The sequence below is a fragment of the Hippopotamus amphibius genome, chromosome 15 (genome assembly GCF_030028045.1).
Source record: "Hippopotamus amphibius kiboko isolate mHipAmp2 chromosome 15, mHipAmp2.hap2, whole genome shotgun sequence".
Taxonomy (NCBI): Eukaryota; Metazoa; Chordata; class Mammalia; order Artiodactyla; family Hippopotamidae; genus Hippopotamus; species Hippopotamus amphibius.
In genome coordinates this window covers 9840468-9860263 of record NC_080200.1, presented here as the reverse complement: position 1 = coordinate 9860263, position 19796 = coordinate 9840468, and the positions used below count along the sequence as shown (strand labels likewise).

General features: G+C 39.3%; 1 protein-coding gene and 1 pseudogene across 1 annotated transcript; one reads left to right on the top strand and one right to left on the bottom strand.

Annotated features, from left to right (window-relative positions):
* Positions 1-8922: 8922 nt before the first annotated feature.
* Positions 8923-9887, bottom strand: LOC130836913 (olfactory receptor 18-like). The gene has a single exon (XM_057709569.1). It carries the CDS (start codon positions 9751-9753, stop codon positions 8923-8925), a length of 831 nt encoding a protein of 276 aa, XP_057565552.1. The 5' UTR covers positions 9754-9887.
* A 4278-nt stretch (positions 9888-14165) lies between these two features.
* LOC130837444 (acyl carrier protein, mitochondrial-like) lies at positions 14166-14600 on the top strand (annotated as a pseudogene).
* The last annotated feature ends 5196 nt before the right edge of the window (positions 14601-19796 follow it).

Genomic DNA, 19796 nt, shown 5'->3' with positions numbered 1-19796 from the left:
CGCCCCCCCAACCCCGTGTCCTCCAGTCCATTGTCTGCATCTGCATCCTTATTCTTGCCTTGTCACTGGGTTCAACAGTACCATCTTTTTAGATTCCATATATATGAGTTAGCATACAGTATGTGTTTTTCTCTTTCTGGCTTACTTCACTCTGTATGACAATCTCTAGGTCTATCCACCTCATTACATATAGCTCCATCTCATTCCTTTTTGTGGCTGAGTAATATTCCATTGTATATATGTGCCACATCTTCTTTATCCATTCATCTGTTAATGGGCATTTAGGTTGTTTCCATGTCCTGGCTATTGTAAATAGTGCTGCAATAAACATTATGGTACATGTTTCTTTTTGGATTATGGTTTTCTCTGGGTATATGCTCAGGAGTGGGATTACTGGATCATATGGTGGTTCTATTTTTAGCTTTTTAAGGAATGTCCATATTGTTTTCCATAGTGGCTGTACCAACTTACATTCCCACCAACAGTGCAGGAGAGTTCCCTTTTCTTCACACCCTCTCCAGCATTTATTGTTTCTAGATTTTTTGATGATGGCCATTCTGAGTGGTGTGAGGTGATACCTCATTTTGGCTATGACTTTCATTTCTCTAATGATTAGTGATGTTGAGCATTTTTCATGTGTTTGTTGGCCATCTGTATGTCTTCTTTGGAGAAATGTCTATTTAGGTCTTCTGCCCATTTGTGGATTGGGTTATTTGCTTTTCTGGTATTAAGCTTCATGAGCTGCTTGTATATTTTGGAGGTTAATCCTTTGTTGGTTGCTTCATTGGCAAGTATTTTCTCCCATTCTGAGGGTTGTCTTTTAGTCTTGTTTAGGGTTTCTTTCACTGTGCAAGAGCTTTTAAGTTTCATTAGATCCCATTTGTTTATTCTTGATCTTATTTCCATTATTCTAAGAGTGGGCCAAAAGGATCTTGCTTTGATGTATGTCATAGTGTTCTGCCTATGTTTTCCTCTAGGAGTTTTATAGTGTCTGGCCTTACATGTAGGTCTTTAATCCATTATGAGTTTATTTTTGTGTATGGTGTTAGGAAGTGTTTTAATTTCACTCTTTTACGTGTTGCTGTCCAATTTTCCCAGCACGACTTATTGAAGAGGCTGTCTTTTTTCCATTGTATATTCTTGCCTCCTTTATCAAAGATAAGGTGCCCATATGTGCTTCAGTTTACCTCTGGGTTCTCTATTCTATTCCATTAATCTTCCTTTCAATTTTTGTGCCAGTACCATACTGTCTTGATCACTGTGGCCTTGTAGTATAGTTTGAAGTCAGGAAGCCTAATTCCACCAACTCCATCTTTCCTTCTCAATATTGCTTTGGCTAGTCAGGGTCTTTTGCTTTTCCATACAAATCGTAAGATTTCGTGTTCTAGTTCTGTGAAAAATGCCGTTGGTAATTTGACAGGGATTGCATTGAATCTGTAAATTGCTTTGTGTAGGATAGTCATTTTCACAATGTTGATTCTTCCAATCCAGGAGCATGTTATGTCTCTCCATCCGTTTGTATCGTCTTTGATTTCTTTCATCAGTGTCTTATAGTTTTCTGCATACAGGTCTTTTACCTCCTTAGACAGGTTTATTCCTAGGTATTTTATTCATACCAATTATCGTTAAAGGTTTTTCATGTTTGTTTGGTTTTATGTTATCCATCTTCCATGGAGATAAGGGCTCATTGAAATGCATGGGTTGTGTGGTCAAAGTCTTCTCACATATAACTGAAATATAAATATTTGGTGTTGGTGGACTTCATATTTTGATAAATGTGTTTTTGTTAGAAGCACAAAATCATACAGCATCCCTGATCCTAAAGATAGCATTCATATGTGATGCATAGGTGAATAAGTAGTAATTAACTTTTCATAAATACTTGACTTTTTCATTTTTGCAGAGTTTTATCTATCAGTGCTATACATTCTCAGAGGAAGGTCTGAGGTTGAGTTTGCTTTTTGCTGCTTTTGTGTGTAGTGGCTACATTTGTGAAACATTGATTTCTCATCAAAACCAACCTTCTAATGAACAGTTGAGAAATTTAGGAGCAAAGCCAGGTTTTGAAACTTATGTTTGTCTTCTTATGCTAGCTTTAGAGCTTTTCAAATAATTCTTCTATATTGAGAAATCACATTTCTCCTACATTGAACTTTCTAGGGTAATCCAGGTCTTCATTTCTCCTGACAGGTAAAAACATGATATAATATTGGAAAAATCAAAAGGGAAAAAAAAAAGCAACAAAGACTAATATTACAAACACCTGGATAGTGCGTTCATCTCTAAAATACATATGTTTAGAAGCAACCTAAATGTCCATCAACAGATGAATGGATAAAGAGGATGTGACACATATATACAATGGAATATTACCCAGCAATAGAAAGTAATGAAACTGAATTACTTGTAGTGAGGTGGATGGACCCAGAGTCTGTCATACAGAGCAGGGTAAGCCAGAAAGAGAAAAACAAATACCATATGCTAACTCATATATATGAGATCTAAAAAAAATGATATTAATGAACTCAGTGGCAGAGGAAGAATAAAGATGCAGCTGTAGAGAACAAACTTGAGAACATAGGGAGATGGGGAAGGGGAAGCTGGGACAAAGTGAAAGATTAGAATTGACATTTATATACTACCAAATGTAAAATAGATAGCTACTGGGAAGCAACTGCTTAATGCAGGGAGATCATCTCGATGATTGCTGATGACTAGAGGGGTGGGATAGGGAGGGTGGGAGGAATGCTCGGGAGGGAGGCTTAGGAGGGAGGGGATATGGGGATATACATATACACACACACACACATATATATATAAATACAGCTGATTTGCTTTGTTGTACAGCAGAAACTGGCACAACAGTGTAAAGCTATTATATTCCAATAAATATTGAAAAAAATAAAATAAAATGGGTATGTTAATTTAACTGACCTAATCGGTGGCTGTAAGATATTAAGTTAAAATAAAGTACTTCAACAGTAGTTGTCAATTCTAGCTGATCATTATAATTACCTTTTGATCTTTTGAAATTTAACTATGGACCCTCCACAACCTAGAACCAATTAAATCAGTATCTCTACCCATAAGTTCTTTTGGAATACTAACATATTGCCAGGGTAATGTACAGTTGCTAGGCAATTAATTAATTTTGCTCTCATGTTGTCTATTATTAATACCATTATTACCCACTACCCATATTAAAATATACATATTTAACAACAGTTAAGTGGTCATGTAGTAGATAATTTCTCATTTACCACAGTATTTTACTCTGTATGAAGTATGTATATCTACTTCAACACATAAAATAATGCATAGTATTACCTGAGAGTTAAACTTCATTTATTTATCAACTTCTCACTGTGACACAGATAAGAAATTCTCATGCCACCGTCCATACTACACAAGTGAGTATTTCCAAAATATATATGCCTACAAAAGTATTGTTTCAGTTTGAACAACTGATACATGTGCAACTTTACTATTAATTACCTAGACTTATTTTTTCTGACAGAAATATCAGGCAAAAGTAAGTGCATGCTTCCATTGTCAAGGTATAAAATTAGAAATATCCATGAAATCTGGCTAGCAAGACTTTTCATGATAGAACCACATGAAAATTTCTGTTTTGCCTAGAGAATGATATTTCCGTAACTCAGATTTACAAAATGGTCTAGAAAATACATTACTATTCATAAGAAAACCTATAATCCATAATGTTCATGTAACTAGGCCCCTGGAAACCACTTGGTCCATTCTGCTAATTCACAGATGAACTCACCAAATCCCAGTAGAAGGAATCCATGGTTCTAATTGCATTTGCTTGTCTGGGAGTAAAGATTTCAATAGAAAAGAATCATTCCACTCTGGTGGGGCAGAGCCCTGGGATTGGAATCAGGAGACCTATGTCTGAATCCTACATCTTTCACTCATTAAATGTGGAATGAGTGTAAATCTCTCCACCTCTCTATTCTGGAATCCCTTACGTTGAAGTAGGACCAACAACATCCATTTGTAGGACATGGGGTGTCGAGGAAGGGAAATTTCCCCTTCTACCTCTCTTGAGTTCTTGTGGCTGAAATAATAACAAAATTGACACAAGATAGGTTAACAGGACAAAGAGAAACAAATTTTAATTCCTGCAACAGGAGGTCTCATAGAAATGGGAACCAAAAAGTGGCCATAACAAGGAGATTTTATACCTCTTAGACAAAGAAACAATAATTTGTAAGGAATTGACAGGACAAAGAAACTTAAGGTTTGAGTGCTTCATTAGTGAAAAATGTAAATAGCTTGGGTTTGGGGGAATAAATTAAAGAAATAATGAGTTTTGTTTATATGGGCTTCTAGGCTCTCAATTTCCTGTCTCTGATGATAAGGATGTCCACCTTCCTTTAGATGCAGAGAGTGCACATTTGTATGAAGATTTATTTCCTCCTCCTCTGGGAGACTGACCAAGGTCAGAGTTCCTTCTTGCATCAGCTGCTTCTCAAACAACTTCAATTATGCCATGTTTTGGTATAGCCCACCGTGATCGCCAGTAGTGGAATCTAAGAGAGGTCAGCACTTAATAAATATTCAGTCATGGTTTTTAAATCAGAATTTAAATCATTATTGGATTAGTCAGTTTATTGATGCAATACAATTCTAATATTGGTTTAATGATCTTATATTCTACTACATAAGGGAAATTTAAAAGTCTATCATGTCTCAGGGAATCCGTTCACAGAATGAGTAGAAATCTTAAAATGTTTCTCAATCCACCCAATAAGATTAAATTTCCTTTCTCCCTCTTTTTTAATTTTAAGGGTTTTTTTCCTTTTTATTGTTATTGACAAAATAAAGTGCTTATATGGTAAGTGTACAGCTTGCTGAGTTTTCAAAGTCTGAACTAACCCTATAAACAAAATCAATACTAAGTAGAATATTGCCTGTACCTCAGGTGACTTCCCTAGACTTTCTTTTCATCACCATCTCCCCTACAAGACAATCTCCATTCTGAAGCAAAGATTAAATTATGTCATAGCTAGTTTTAAAAATTAGGGTTATCATGTTTTAATACAAATTCACCATTTATAAGTGCCAGTTTTATGAATGCCAAACACATGCATTGGCATAACTAAGGCAAATTCCAAAGTTTACAGACAACATGACTCCACTTATATCACATTCTGGACAAAGGGAAAATAGAAAAATGAAGACTATCTGTGATTGCCAGAACTGGATGGGGCTTTGTAGAATGATGGAACTATTCTCTCTTTTTAATTTTTATGATCCAGTCTTTTTAAAAATAAGTGAATATTGTAGATTCTATTAAAGGGGCAATGATAGCTCCTACAGAAAGTGATACAGAGGCACACAAGCACCGTTTCATCTTTAGTCCTGCAAGACATCACTGGAAGGACGGAAAGTCAGGCAGGAAAGTGCACAGCATGCGCAAGCCATATAACCTACACTCCATTTCTGTGAATCAAGGAGGTGTCTATTCAATATCTAACAGATAGTTTTGTTCTTGTAGCCTATTTTGTGCCAAGTGGTTAGAGGCTCTGAGGATTCAGATATGTATGAGACTCAGTTGCTTTCCTCCAGGCATTTAGAATCTACTAGCATAAAGACAAAGATAAAATGTTCTCAGGATCTAAGGAAAACCGAACCTCAGCTAACAGGATATTGTAGTTGAGTAATTGGTAGTTAAACCTGATGAAGATGAAGAAGAAGATGAAGATGATGTTAACGGTACCTAAAGTATACTTCAGCTTTACTATAATGAAGTCATCATACACTTGTCACACGCTTCCTGCCCATTTTGTTTAATTCTTACTCAACTCAGTTATATGAACTGGATATCCATTTACAGAACTGCATTGAGGCTCAAAGATATTAGGAACTTGCTCAGTGCCATTCAGAAAATAAGTAGAGCAGATAAGATCCAAAATTAAACTGTGGGTCTCTGAGGCCCATGCACTGAACGTATGCACTCTGTTTCCCTATACTTCAGAGAGTTTAAGCAGAGTTTCAGAAGCCTCCTCCATACTTCCTAAAACACAACTTTAATCCATTTCTTGTTTCCTGCCTAAGAATAGAGCCCAACACCCTGACTCTACACTTTTATATCCCCTTAGAGATCAAGTGGGTATAAGTTACAAGGATCAATGGGGAAGTGGACAGGGAAGCAAAATCTAAGAGCAGGGGCAAGAGAGAGACCTGCCTTGAATTGCCATGAGCTGATTCCTTCTGGGATCCCCGCCTTCAACTCAGACTTGCTTCTTGTAGTTGATGTAGCAGGTGTCACCTGTCCTCACCACTGTGATGTACCATGAACCCCCAAAGGGAGGAGCACAGCCAGCATGGGGTCCCAGACTGGGATTAACAGGAAGAGGGTTTGCTTTTTTCCTGTTTTTGTTTGTATCATCTAGGTAAAATTTCTTTAAGATGTCGCTAATCCTAAACATTTGTGAAGGGTTGATTTCTCATAAAATCCAACCCTCCAATGAACAGTTGGGAAATTTGGGAGCAAATAAAGGTGTCTCACCCAAAGTTACCCTTCTTATGTCAGATTAAGAGGTTTTCAAGTCATTTCTTCCTTATAGAGGGTTTTCATTTTTTCCTAAGTTCAATTCCCTGAGTGCAAGTTGTGTTGGCAGGAGAGGATGCTGTCTAGGTGCCCTGTGAATGGAATCTTGCTTTCCACATTCAAATCTGACTTTACCCTCCTTATACATCAAGGCCTGATCAAAATTACATTAAAATAATGTGTTCTTATCCTAACTAAAATAATTAGAATGCATGTTGCTTTCCATTGGGGGTGATAATGCAGATAATAGGAAACAAGTTACATAGTAAACATAGTTCAGAACTTGGCACTTGGAATCCTTAGGTAATATTTTGTGATACTGTGGTTACTGTCACCATTTTCATCATCAATAACTTCACAATCATTTGGAGCATTTAGGGGTCAGTTTAGAGGGATGTAGTCCCTGATCAGGTAGAAAAGATGCCCAAGGAAGATAGAACCAGTGTGGGAGGGAAAAAAAAAAATTTAAATAAGACTTTAGGATTTCCACCAGTACAAACAACACAACCTTCATAAGCCTCTGAGCTGAATCTTTGCATTTTGGTGCCATCCCACTGGCTATCCTAACTGTCCCACTTTTTCGATGATGAGAAAACAAGGCTCCCCCAATCCCCCCTGCATCCAGTGTTTCCCACTGCACTTGGCACTCACCGGGCTGGACTGTGTCTCTGCTGGAGCAGGACTGAGGAATGCAAATACACTGCCTCTCCCCTTCCTGGTGTTGGATGAAGGCTGCTTTGTCCTCAGGACTGACAGGAAGACAGACTCGGGCATGGGCCTCTTGGTGCAGACAAAAACTCCGGGATGCTGAGACACACAGGTAGGGAACCCATTGCGCTGGAGCTTTGTAACTGAAGGGCTGGGAAGCACAAGCTGATTATTTACAGTGGTGCAGCCTTGAGACCCCAATGCACATAACAGATCATTAGCCAAATTGGTCCATGGTCTCTCCATCTCTGAGGATTTGCTCATTTAATGGAGGAGGAAAAGGAGAAAACTGAATGTATTAGGAAAGATCTAGGCCCATCTTCTTCTCAGGCTGACTTCTTTGCTTCTCCTCTGATTTCCAAGTTGTTTATCTCATCATAAAATTGAGACTGTTTTTTTCAGTTAGAGAAAACAATATGTGACTTTGATATCTGCAAATCCACTGAATTAGTCATGTAATTTAGAGAGATTTAGGTCTTCCATACTAAGATTCTGATAGTATTTCTATTTTCTTAGGTAATATTTATGTCTCTGAAAACTTCTTATTTTTCTTTCTAGAGTCCTGATTTGGGGTTTTGGATATTACACCTTGGAGATTTATGTCTTTTGCTATTTTGTATATCAATCCCAATTCTATTTCTAATTTTATTGAAATGTTAAGTTCTAAGTAATTTAAAATTCTAACTCTAAGTTTTCTCTTAAGGTGATGTGTGCTGTATGTATATCTCCCTTTGGCTGGTTCTGATTTGTATCCTTTTGCTATGATAAAACTATAATAAGTAGAGTGCTGTCCTGAGTTCTATCAGTTATTCTAGTGTATTATTGAACTTTGAATCAGTTTGAATCATTCTAGAGAATTACTGAACATGAGGCAGTCTCCAAATTTGTAGCAAACTGGCCTGAAGTGAGGATGGCCCTGGGAGCCCCTGGACTTGTAGCTGGTGTCTGAAATGAGGTCAGTATTGTGAGGACATCTTCAGAATCCTTGGCATTTGTCCATGAGCAGTTAGTACGCAAGGTGTACAGGTCACCTTTGAAGGAAAGATCAGACTTGCATCAGTAGTTCTCAACCTTGGCCACACACTAGAACCACCTGAGTGCTTTTAAAAATCCTCAAGCTCAGACCACATCCAAGCCCAGTTAAATCAGCATATCTGGTGGTGAGACCCAGTGGTCAATATTTTAAACTTCCCAAATGATTTCAATAAAATACAAGATTGAGAAGCAGTGACATGCATTGTCACACACAACCTACATTACACAGATTTAAAAAATAGAATTCACTATGGAAAATACAAAAGAGTTGTGGAAAACTTGTACATTTTCAATATATTAAAAGGGAAATATCCATCTTTTGAGGATGCACAGGCTACCAAAGATAAACTATAGCAACTCTGCGGATATAATAAGATTCAGTCAAGGAAAGGTTATTATGCATGAAGGATCCTAGAAATCTCACCTAGTCACATTAAAGACATAAAAGAGAAGCAATATTTAAGATATTAAGCAGGAGAGAAGTGAAGCCATAAGAGTTACAAAAAAATGATGTGATGAGAGAAGTAGAATTTTCAGGTCTAGATGTTAATTTTGCTACATTTTGCAACCTACACTCCAAATGGATGACACAGGTACTAAGACTAGAACATTTTGCTGAGGAACCTCCACATGGCTCTTTTGATGTCTCTGTTCCTCAGACTGTAGATGAAGGGGTTCAGCATGGGGGTGACCACAGTGTACACCACTGAGGCCACTGCATCCTTCCTGGGAGATTGTGAGACAGCTGAGCTGAGGTACACACCAAGCCTTGTTCCATAAAATAAGCAAACAACTGCTAGGTGAGAGCTACAGGTAGAGAAGGCTTTATACCTCCCACCTGATGAGGGGACTCTGAGAATGGAGGAAATAATTTTATAGTATGAGAAAATGATCCCCGAGAAAGGGAGAAAACCAAAGATAGCACCAACAAAATACTTGACTGTGTTATTGGTGAAGGTGTCAGAACAGGCAAGCTTGAGGAGCTGAGAAGGGTCACAGAAGAAATTAGAAATTTCCACATCCCTGAAGCAGGTAAGTTGTAACACAATCAAATTGTGCAGCTGGGACTCCAAAAGACTAACAAAAAATGACACAAAAACTAGGAAGCAACAGAAGTGTGAGTTCTTGATGACCTGGTAGTGCAGTGGGTGACAGATGGCTACAAACCGATCATAGGCCATTGCAGTCAGAAGTGTACAATCCATGCCCCCAAAAAGAATAAAAACAGACATCTGTGTCAGGCAGCCAGCATAGGAGATGACTCTGCTGTGAGTTTGGATGTCCACAATCATCTTGGGGACAGTGGTGGAGATGAAACCAAAGTCAACTAAGGACAGGTTGGAGAGGAAGAAGTACATGGGGGTGTGGAGATGGGGGTCAGAGGTGACAGCCAGGATGATGAGCAGGTTCCCCAACATGGTGACCAGGTACATGGACAGGAACAGGGTGAAGAGCACAGGCTGCAGTTCTGCATCATCTGAGAGGCCAATGAGGAAGAATTCTGAGACACTTGTTATATTTCCAGTTCTGTGTAGCTTGGATACCTTTGGAAAAAGAAAAGAGGGCTAGAGAAAAAAAAAAAAGAAAAAAGTAGATAGGCATGCAGCACTCTGTCCATATTTTGGATTCCAGCAATTAATTTCTAAAATTATACAACCCAATTCCTTCAGCAATATTTCACAGTGTGACAAATTCTGTCTACTTACAACTCTTTCCTCATTGTATTCTGTGTTATTCACCTAATTCTAATGCACTCTTAGTTTATAAAACTGAACTGAAAAATGAAGGGGAACAAGAATATTAGAGGTAATTCATCCATGATCTTAGTGAAATACAGCCTACATCTTTAGAATTAATACAGAGGAATTATGATGGCAGCTGAGTAGAAGGATGTGGAGTTCATTTCTCTCCCTGGATGCATCAGGAATACATTCATAGATGCAACAGTTCTCACAGAAAACTGGCTGAACACTAGCAGAAGATCTTGGACACTGGAAAAGACTATAAAGATCCCTGCATAACTGGGTAGGATGGAAAAAAAAAAAACATGAAGGGAGAAGGAGGAGGAGAGGAACCATGACAGGACCTGCACCCCAGTGTGGGGGACCTGAAGCAGAGGAGAGATTCCCAAATTCAAATTCAGGGACACCCCCTATCTGATGGGGAAAACCCCTCTCTGATGGGGAAATCAATTGGGATAGAAGGGATGCATTTGGGGCTGTCAGAAGAGGGTGAAGTGGCTGATCTGTGGTAGGTGGGTCAGAGTGAGAAATACACACATTGTCTGTAACACAGCCCTACACGCTCCGGAGTGAGATGTGTGTTCACAGGTCTGCAAGGGTGCTGGGAGCTGGAGCATGGGGGTGGGAGAAAAGGCCCAGGGTGAGAACTGCTGTTGGCTGTGGGAAGATGAACTGAGGGGATGGGAGGGACGAAATCCACAGCAGGGAATGCCTGCAGAGGAAGACCAGACTGCCATGGAAGCAGGGCATCACTGCTGAGTCACACACAGGTGAAGAAGCTGCTATCATAGCCTCTCTCTCCCCACTCTCCAGTGGCTGCTGATGAACAATAAAGGAAGCCCTCTCAGGGCAGGCTCTCGTGCCTCAGTCACTGAGTAATAGAAAAAGCCCCATCAGGGCTAGCCCCACATGTTGGCTGAAGGACAATAAAAAGAGAAAAGAATAAAGGCCACTCAGGTCTGACCTTCATGTGCCTGCTGTCGGGCACCAGAAAAACCCTGGCTGTGGCTGGCCCTCACACGCATAACACTGGGTGCCAGAAAGGGCCCTCAGTAGGGCCATACCTCTCGCGCCCATGGCTTCTGGCTTCCCTGACCATTTGGCACTGCTGGGGCTCCCATGATCCAAGCAGTATTAACACCTCTGCACACTGTCCTCACTGGGACAAACCCAAGAGCTCCAAGGCAACCTCAGGACCAGACTCCTGTGGGCAAACTACATGGAGAGGTGGGGATAAAAACAAAAGTTGAACCCTAGGGATGGGGGTACTAAGGAAGAGAATCAAAAATCTTTCCATCAGCTGTACAAGCTGCAGATTAAATACCCGTGATCAGCTAGGTAGACCCTGTGTCTGTGGAAAATCTGAGTAGACAATGAGTATTCCCACAAATGTAAAAGGTTTGGTTCTGACAGCTGTGGACTTTGGGGGCAAGCACACATAGGAACTGGGCCATATCAGAGTCTGAGTGAGTCAGCTGATCATAAGCACAGAGGAGGAAATGCACAAGTGAAGATAAATCCAGGAACAGGGTCAGCAGAGAGATCTACCCTGAAATATCAGGTGCCAATTATTTCTATGGTCTCACCTGTGACCGCAGACATTCTTCCTGTAGTTGATGCAACAAATGCTACCTACTTCCCTCCACAGTGTCCTCCAGAAAACTCCAAGGAGAAGAGCACAGTGAGCAGGGAGTCTCTGCCAGGACTGACAGGGAGGTGACATGACTGTTTGGGGTGGGGGGGACTGCCCAGATGCCCTGCGTCTAGAGTGAGTCTGCCCAGAATGACTGACTTCAAACTTGCCTTTAACACTTTCCAACTCATCAGCTGGTACATATTACATAAAATTCCATGCTTCTTTCCTCTTATTAAAATAATTATAATGTATCTACTTAAAGTTTGGGAGAGATTATGCAGATGAAATCAAACAAGAACCATAAAACACATACCTCAGAGCCTGACACTTAGGAAGCCTTCAGTAACTCACATGATGTTATGGTTCATGTCATCCTCCTCATCCTGGACCTTACCACCACTTTTATAATGATTTGAAGTATTTAGGGGGAAGATTACAGAGACCCATTTGCTGCTACGGTGGGAGGGATGCCAGCCAAAACCAGTGAGGGTGGAAGCAGAACTCTGAATGAGAGTTCTCACACCTCAACCAGAAACAAGAACATACACTTCAAAGGGCTCTATTCCAAACAACCATGGATATTGGGGCCCTCTCATCATTCTATACCAAGTATCAGGTTTGTTCCTTTTGCAGAGGAAATAATGCTCCCAACAGTCCCTCTTAAATCACTGTCTCCCTCAAAACTTACTGGGCTGGGATGCATCTCTCCTGGAACATGACCAAGGAGCACAGATTCACTGCCCCTCTCCTGCCTGGTGTGTGATGAATTCTCAGGACCCATCCTCAGGACTGGAAGGAAGACAGGCTCAGTTTGGGACCTTCTGATGCAGGTTCCTACAAAGGACGGAGGCACAATATTAGAACTGGTAAAATAAAGAGCTGGAGGCACATGGCCAATTATTTACAATGGTATGACCTTAGCACTCAACACCCAAAGCTCATAATTAGCCAATTGGCCCAGAATGTCCCAATCTCTGGGGACTTGCTAATATTAATGGAACAGGACGAAGGGAAAAGTGAATGTCCTGGGAAGGGTCTGGGTCTTTCTTCACTTCAGGAGGATGTTCATCTGTACTCTTGCTTCTAACTTTCAACTTGCAGGATTTTAACATGAAATTCAGACTTTTCTCAATTTAAACACTCAATGGGTGACTTTACATTTGTAAATCCATTTTATTAATCACGAATTCTATGCAGCATTAGGTGTTCCACACCAAGAATGTGCTTCACTTTCCATTTTCTCAATTAATATTTGTCTCTAAGGATAATTTCTTATTTTCATTGCCTTAGTTCTTTGGATGGCATTTTATATCATGGAGATTTACAGGGTTGTTTTTTTTTCCCCTAACTGGAAATAGTTTAGACTTCTAAGTTTTTATCTAATGGAATTACATTGCTATTTTAGGAAAATCTTAATTTTTTTACTTATCATTTGTTAACTTATATTTTGCTGAAATATTTCAGAGGGCCTCCTAGAAGGTTGCAATTAGGATGTTGGTCAGGGCTGCAGGCATCTGAAAACTTGATGATCAGAGTATCACTTTCAAGCTCACTCACGGTGATGTTGGTGGGATTCACATGTACCCAGGATATTATCCAGAGATTTTCCAAAGATCCTTGATGTATGGGCCCCTGATGGAGCAGTGAACAACATGGTACTTAGGTTCTATTAACCAGGATTGAAAGAGAGAGGTAGCAAGAAGAAAGCCAGATTTTTTTTTTTCACTCATCCTTGATGTGGCTTCACCACACTTATTCCACATTCTTACTGTGTGATTGAGTCACTATGTACATCTCATAGTCAACATACAAGGCAAGGCATGAAAGCCAGGAGTTGAAGTCACTGGGAGCATCTCAGATACCACCCACCACACAGGCTTCATCCCCTGTAAGAACTTTGTGCACATGCAATTCAGGACTCAGCTACTCTCCATCTGCTTTCCAGCATATTCCCAAATTCATCACATTACCAGGATCTCGAAAAAATTCCCTGGATACAAACTAGTATATGCGTAGAACTTCCCCTCCACTGGGTACTTCTGCAGACCCTACTCTCCTGCTCTGGTTGAGCAGACTCAAGTAGAACCCCTGGTCTTTTGATGCACGAGGAGACCCCCTCCAACAACATCAGGAAAATCTGCAGCCATTCCATGGACAAATTTCACAAATGTTCCCCATGTTTCTGACTTCTACTAACTAGAGTGGAATCCATTCACTCCAGAATATATTTTCTTTAGGTTTCTTTGTGGTCTAGCTCTTGAAGACTTTAATGAAATGTGGCTTTGGTTTACCTGTTTTTTTGTAGTGGATAAAGTGGGATGTATGTGGATAGTGGTGTGATGTAACCACCTAAATCCTATCCATGCAACCTTCCTGACAGAGAGGTCTCTCCTAAGGAACACAGATTTGTTTTTCATTAAGTGATATGAAAAAAATGATTGGCCATACTGGATCTAGCCATGTAGCTATGGCCCCTTATGTTCTTTTCATCTGTGTTCTCTGACTGCCCGCGGCCTCCATTCCTCTGCCCAGGCTCCACACCCTGGACCTGGTTCAGTGCCACCCTTTCCCCACGGGGGCCCAGACGAGGCTCCAGCAGGTTCCGGGTGGAGTTCCACAGCTGTGCCGCTGGCATAGTTACATGCCCCCTTTGACATTAGAGGGAATCAAGGACCCTATTCTTTACTTCCTGAAACTCTGTAACAAGATTGACCCAGAAGAGCTCTCAGTTAATTCCCATTTTATGAAAGAACTGGACTTAGGCAGTTTGAACCTAGTGGAAATTATCATGGCCATGGAGGACGAATTTGGATTTGAAATTCCTGATATCGATGCAGAGAAATTAATGTTCCCACAAGAAATTGTAGATTATATTGCAGATAAGAAGGATGTGTATGAATAAATATCAAACACCTTTCCTTCACTCAAAGAAGACTCAGAAGATGCTGGTGTGTGTCTGGAAGTGAGAACACATTTCTGCATCACTGCTGACTTTGAGAGAGTAATTCTGTTTAGACTTGTCTTTAAATTATCCTGGAAATTCCCAGGTTATTCAGTGGTTAGGACTGGGCACTTTCACTGCCGAAGGCCTGGTTTCAATCCCTGGTCTGGGAACTAAGATCCCTTAAGCCGCTCTGTATGGCCCAAAATTTAAAAAAAAATTAAAATAAAAAATGATGAATTGTCTTGTGTTTTTGCTCTTTGAAAATAAATCTAAAAAACAAACAAAGAAAAGAGAAGACTTTAATGTAAATGAAATCAAATGGGATATGGAGGAAATGATGTTTTTCACCCATGTGTGGATAAGTTAGAGAGCATAGTTTTAGGGGAGAGCACATGGCAGATATTTACAGGTGGATATGAGAGGGAGGAGCAGGTGTTAGGGCATTTAAAGTAATTAGTCCACAGCAAAAATGTATCACTAAACTGAAATGGTTTTATAATAAGTTCAAGGAATATAATTCTAGAGTCAGTGACAAAGATGGAGTTATAGGACCTGAGACATGAAAGCTAAAGGCAGTTCTGTTTGTACTGTAAAATGTGATATATGTTTTGTTCTTTTCCCAACTCCAATTCCCACTTTTATGATGAGTATGACCAAATAGCAAATAAGTAGAGTTGATTAGAGAGAGAGAAGTTGATTGTTGGGACCTTTGAAATATGTGGGCAGTAGTGAAAATATTAAACTGAAGTCATATGGTATGTAGATGGGATCAAATATTAGGGTCCCTGGCAAAGGTGAGTGTAGAGAATACAGTGCATGAAAAACATAGATACTGATGTTTATGTAGTAAAATGAATGATTTTCCTTGTGCTTTTCCCAATTTCTCCACACATGATGACTATCTTTGAAGGACAAAGGAACCTTTTCACATTCAGTGTTTGATGTGTAATTGAGAAATTACTATACTCCCTTTTTTGTTCCTTTATTATTGTAGAACTTTTCAAATCCCAACCTTTATTCTGTGAATCTTAGCCTTGCAGTGACCACTAGAGAAAAATAAGTCTCATTGAGGGTCCTGATAATAAAAACAAACAAACCAAACATTTCTTTCGCTCTCAGGGGTTCTTAGACAGGTCTGTAGAAGGCAAGGGCTCCAGGGAAGAAGGAAAATAATGAATGTATAAATGTTAAGTGGTCTTCAGTCTTTCTGATAATATAGAGACTGATTTATTTAATGTTATACAAAGCAGAGCTGTGCCTAAAATCTGCCCTCACTGTGCTACATTAGAGTACAAATAAATGATGTTCAGTCCCTGATCTCGATCTGCTCAAGGTTGTTTGTGTAAGCAAAAAATATAATGGTCAGTTAGACATCCAGGATAAAGTATTAATGATGTTTGATAAATTTAGTTGAAGTGTATCAGCCTCAGAGTAGATAACAAGAATGATATTGACATTTAGTGTTCTCTTACTATGTGCATATATTATATTTTAATCTTTAATCCTAATAATGCATATATTATCTTTCTAACTATTTTTAACCACACAGTGTGTAATCTGCTTTACACACTGTGTGGTTAAAATAGTTAGAAATCATGAGAGTTTTTTTTTTAAATGCTGGTTCACAAAGCTAACAACTTTAAGGGGCTGATGCTTAAAATGAAATTTACTACCTGAAGAGCCCTTTAGCTGAAACACTGCACTGGCCGATTAACATAGTGTATATAATAGTGTGCACTTACTGATACATTGCTATGTCCAAACATTGTCCTAATAATTACTTTTGGTTAACTTGTCTCAATCACCCTCTCAATTAAAAAATTTTGTTAACACTATTCTACAGATGAGGATGTTGGAAAGATGTTTTGTGACACACTCAAGGTCAAAGTTTGCAATATTAGGTAACAAATAAATTCCAAGATGCTCACTTACATTTAACTTCATTTTCAGGAGTAGGTGAAAATGATGGAGTAAGAGGACACTGAGCTCAGCTCCCTGCAGGAAAACATCAGAAAACATAAAAAATACACCTACAAGGGACTTCCCCAGTGGTGCAGTGGTTAAGGCTCTGTGCTCCCAAAGCAGGGGTCCCAGGTTTGATCCCTGGTCATGGAACTAGATCCCACATGCATGCCATAGCTAAAAGTTTGCATGCCACAACTAATACCCAGCATAAATAAATAAATAAATAAATAAATAAATAAATAAATAAATATTTTTTAAAAGAAAAATTATTTAAAAAATACATCTACAAGTGCCATTGGCAGAGACGTGGATGGACCTAGAGATGGTCATAAAGAGTGAAGTAAGTCAGAAAGGGAAAAACAAATATCATATAATATCACTTATATGTGGAATCTATAAAAATAGTAGAGATTAACTTATTTGCAAAGCAGAACTAGAGTCACAGATATAGGAAACAAACTTAAGGTTACCAAGAGGGGGTGAAGTGGACGTGGGATGAAGTGGGAGATTGGGACTGACATATATACACTACTATGTATAAAGTAGATAACTAATGAGAACCTACTGTGTAGCACTAGAAACTCTACTTAATGCTCTGTGGTGACCTAAATGGGAAAGAAATCTAAAAAAGAGTGCATATATGCATATGCATGACTGATTCACTTTGCTGTACAGCAAGAAACTAACACAATATTGTAAAGCAAATACTCCCATAAAAATAAATAAAAACATACAACTACATGTGGAGAATTTCTCACTGAAAACAAACTGGAAACTGTCAGAGAGACACTTCTACCAAAACTGTAAAGAATGATCTGCACGTAATTGGATAGGCAAGGGAGAGAGAGTGATTAGGTCAGAAACTGAGCCCTCAGGAGAGGACAGAGAAGAGGAGGGGGTATCATGGGCTTGGATAGTCTACCTGGAGAGTGAGGGTGAGGGATTCACACCACGTATTGGGCACCCCAACCTGGGGTCCAACACCGGGAAGACAAATCTCCACCTCACACCTGTTAGCCTGGCTATTATCAACCAGAGGTAACAAACGCTGGCAAGGGTGTGTACAAAATGGAATCCTCATACACTGTTGATAGGAATGTATAGCCACTATGGACAACAGCATGGAGTATCCTAAAAAATGTTAAGTAGAACTGCCAGATAAATTGGCACTCCCAATTCTGGATGTGTGTCCAAAGGAGAGGACATATCTATCTCAAAGAGATAACTGCATGGACAAGTTCGTGGCAGAATCATCCACAAGAGAAAAAAAAATGGAAAAAACCTCATAGCCATCAAGGAATTAGGGATAAAGAAAAGGTGATAGACATTCAGTACCTACATAGGAACAATACTCAGTCATAAGAAAGAAGCAAATCCTACCATTCGATACAATATGGATGAAAGTTGAGGGCATTATGATAAGTAAAATAAGTTAGACAGTGAAAGACATGGAACATGTGATTTCCCTTACACATGGAATCTAAATTACTGAACTCATAACAGAGCGTATTGACTCTCGTTTGACCAATTGTGATCCTTGTGGAAAGACATTTCATGAATGCTGCAGAACATCTAGGGTTAATATTCAGTGTGTACTCTCTATTATAATATTTTTGGAGGTATTAAATTTAACACAACATAAAATGGAAATTAAACCACATACACACACACACACACACACACAGCATTACTTTGGCCCTTTCCAAGATTCTTTGGCTATTACTTAGGTTTGCATAAATGGATATGCCAGTATAATATCTTAGCAATTTTACTAATTTTTTATTGGGCAATATCTCTTCCTAAAAACTAATAGGATGGAAGATGCCTTAGAGGACTGGGGTGGGGAGGGTGGGGGGGACTCGAGGTGGGGGAGTCAAGGAAGGGAGGGAATACGGGGATATGTGTATAAAAACAGATGATTGAACCTGGTGTACGCCCCCCCCAAAAAAAAAGACTGTGAAAAAAAAAACAGTTGATTGAACTTCGTGTACCCCCAAAAAAATAATAAATAAATTAATTAATTAAAAAAAAAACTAATAGGAATTTAGCCTCTGTCAAGTGTATTCTTCTCCTCAACATCAAAGTTTCTCATCAATAGAGTTGGTAGGTGATTTTCCTAAATGGTGAAATGCAAACTTAAACTAGTTTTGCACAGCTTTCAAACAGCAAAGATTACTACTAAAAAAAATGATATGTGACACATCTAAGAAGCAATGGATACTCATCTTGTAGAACTCAACAGGAGCCCTAAGATGTACTTATTGTGACAGACGACCGGAAGGCATGATATTCAAGTGAAGTCCTAATCGGGCTGTTTCTCGTAAAAGGAAAAAGCACCTCTTTGCTGACAACATGGTTCTTTGCAATCCTAAAGCAATGTAAAAGAAGGTAACTTTATTGTGAAAACATGGGCGATACAATGTACCTCAATCACCATTGAAGCCGCACAGTAATTGGAATAGAATATCATCACCTACTTTCCAGGTGCATCCCCAAAACTAAGACATAACCTTGACAAAGACTTTTTTCCCTATGAATATTTTGCAATCTTCCATTTGCAGGTACCTCACAACACAATTTTATACCCCATGTTAAAGAATCAGTCAAGATTCAGTCATGACAAAAATAAACCAATTAGTAATTTTAATGAAGAGAGTTTAACAGGGAGTTAGTTAAAAGCTATTGAAGGACTGAATGCCAAAAAAACAAAGCATAACATAGCGATTATAAGTGAAGGAAGACGCTACTAACCCAAGGGCTTCAGAGGTATAAAGGGAAGAGTTGAGCATTTAGGGCAAAGAGAACCTTACTAACCAGTATTGAATGTGTATAAGATGATCACAAGATGGAGAATAGAGCAGTGATTTCAAGAGCACCACCCCAAAGCAAAATATAGAAGTGTGAGTTTGGAGCAGAGACAATAGCTTCATAAAGAGCACACACACCCAGTTTACGGTGAAGAGAGAGACTATATGTGCAAATCATTTTCAGCAATAATGGGGAAAGAAAACTGCCTGGTACTGTAGTTGGCTCTTCATATTGTCCACCTTTGAGCTGTGGTCTCCTTAGGATCTTGGTCCATGATCAGTTAGGACCCAAGGCACACAGGTCACCTTTGAATGAAAGTGATGAATTAGATCAGTAGTTCTCAGCCTTGGCCACGCACAGGACCATCAGAGTGCTTTAAAA

What these genes read in the sequence shown, in the direction of transcription:
- LOC130836913 (XM_057709569.1), bottom strand. Translation starts at nt 9,753, where the DNA reads ATGTACCTGGTCACCATGTTGGGGAACCTGCTCATCATCCTGGCTGTC.